Here is a 2,511-nt window from a genome sequence, read left to right on the forward strand (position 1 = left end):
CTTTTTCCGGTGAGTCATTGTCAAGTTGCATCTTTGGGGTTATGTTTCTATCTCCGCTAGTGGGAAGAGTTGATGTTTCATTTTGTTGACTGTCTTGTATGATGAAAAAGATAATCAAGCACTATTTTGATGCATATTTGAGTTTACGAAGCACGATTAAGACTGAACAGAAATTGCATTCTGTAAAAGAATGGCGGATTTGCCTCAATTATAGTTGCTGAAAAAAATGAAGTGATGTCCTTCACAGGACAAAAGGAATGGTTACTGAGTTATATTCTTTTATACGTATGGTTGCGTATCGCCCATTTCCAATTTTAAAGCCAACATTTACCGTGTAAAATTATGAAACATTTTATCTATTGTGCTTTAATGTTTTCGATATCCTTGCTAAATATCAGCTCTAAAGTGCGAGCTTCAAGGAAAAAGATGTGTTGCATAATTTGGAAGCCATTATATTGCAATAAGATTGATTCTAACTCTAATGACAGGTTTACGCCATCGACTTTGGTCTTGCTAAAAAGTATAGGGACCTGCAGACTCACAAGCATATACCATACAGGTAGTCACACTTTGTTACTTCACTAGTCCTTGCAGTCTAAGTTGCTCGGACTCTCCAAAAATGTTGCCGCACCCGTGTTGGATCCTCCGAAAATGTACTACTTTTGAAGGATCCGACTCGCGCCCGATGACATTTTTGAAGAGCTCGAGCAACTTAGCTTGCAGTTGTCCTGTATGTCTTTTTGGACGCTAATTTTATAGCTTTATTAGGAAAAGGGTGGGGTAGTATTGATTTCTTTCAATGCTTCTAGCAAGTTTCCGTTGTCGAGATAATTCTTATATTTGTTGCCGACGTTTGTTTCCTTTCTTTTTATGTTCGTTTTATATAGAGCGAACATACTAGGATAGATAGAATCAGGAATGAAGCTATTTGGGACAAGGTGGGAGTGGACTCCATAGTGGACAAGATGCGGGAGCGAGACTGAGATGATTCGGCCATATGAAGAGTAAGATGCATAGATGCCCCAGTGAGAAGGACGGGCCGAGGTACATTACGTTAAGGGTGGTCAGTTAAACACCCTTCGCCAGAAAGTTACATTGTATATATAAGTTTAATATCGTAGATTATGGATAAAACTACACACCGAACACCATCAAAATAACTGAATGTTGTAGCTCAGTGGCAACGGGTGTTCAAAATCAAAACCAACTTCAGTGCGCGGGCTCTGAAGCATTTTTTTTATACCATTTTTGTAAATAACAAAGCAACAATGGAATATCCCGGTATTGCAAATAGCTGTCAATACCATCTCTTAAATATTCTTTCTAGAGATGGTTAATATATTCTTTCTCTGTGTAGTTAGCATTAAATTATCATAAAAATGAAGATTTTCTTTATTTCTTTTTTTTTTATAAGAAAATTAGATAATGAAAAATGAACTTCAATGTAACATCTAAATTCTAATCTCATAAAGGGATTTATATTGATGATTTTATTAAAATATATTAATATTTAAATGTATATATCTGAAATTTTTGTCTCGACTAACCTTATAAAAATATTATTTCTAAATTTGTCGATGTTTTTCACATGCGTGAAGCATGGATAATTTCACTAGTTTTTTTTTTAAAACGAAATTCGTTTGATTTGTTTCCAACTTCTTCATGGAGCCCTTTTAAAACCTCGTTTTCTTCATTTATGCGACGTCACAGAAGCAGCTGGTTGCCTCATTCGTTCTTCATTGTTTCTATTTTTTTCTCCTCTTAGCCTCTTTACGTTTTTCCTTCACCTGATTCCTTTGAGTGATTCTTTCTTCAGTTAAATTTTATAGTGAAAACCTAAAAGCACATTTTCAAATTTGAGTGTTTGGATATGCTTCATGGATAGACTATCAAGTGTCAAAGCTACATATTACATAGTTTGATTTAAATGTTTTCGGTCCACTCGCTCATTAAAAAATTATTTATTTAAATTTTAAATTGAATACCCTTTACCAGATTTGTGGCTCCACCAGTGGTGAGGTGTGAGGGCTTGGCTATAGTGGGTACAAGGAAAGGTAGAGGTAGGCCCGAGAAGTCTTGGGAACAGGTGATTAGACAGGACATAACATTCCTACAGCTTACCGAGGACCTAAGTTGCACGGAGTCTTCATTTATGATACCACATCCGTGTCGGATTAGTCAAAATACACTAATATGGGCGAATCCTACATGCACCCATTGACATTTTCGACGAGTTTGAGCAACATAGCCGAGGACATGTCCCGAGATATGAAGATATGGAGGTTTGAGGATTAGGGTAGAAGTTTAGTAGGTGAACGAGCATTGTTTAGTTCCCTTAATCAGTATTGTTATTATTACTTTCCTATTATTTTTCTTTTTTGATTTTAGTATGGTATTACTTATTTCCTTTGCTTTAGTTATCGTTTTATTTGTTTCCACTACTTGTTCTCTTCATAATTGTTCAGTAAGGTTTTTTTGCTACTGTATTTGCTTTATATACTTGTTTTTTAA

The 2,511-nt window shown here is 35.4% G+C and overlaps 1 protein-coding gene across 1 annotated transcript; it reads left to right on the plus strand.

Moving 5' to 3' along the window:
* Positions 1-488: 488 nt before the first annotated feature.
* Positions 489-1,063, plus strand: LOC124892379 (casein kinase 1-like; the record flags this gene model as incomplete). Its single annotated transcript, XM_047403675.1, is given in 2 exon segments — positions 489-559; positions 888-1,063. Coding segments are annotated over 2 exon segments (90 nt in total), but the record flags the coding sequence as incomplete, so codon positions are not given.
* Positions 1,064-2,511: the final 1,448 nt, after the last annotated feature.

This window comes from Capsicum annuum, unplaced genomic scaffold (assembly GCF_002878395.1).
Source record: "Capsicum annuum cultivar UCD-10X-F1 unplaced genomic scaffold, UCD10Xv1.1 ctg46482, whole genome shotgun sequence".
Taxonomy (NCBI): Eukaryota; Viridiplantae; Streptophyta; class Magnoliopsida; order Solanales; family Solanaceae; genus Capsicum; species Capsicum annuum.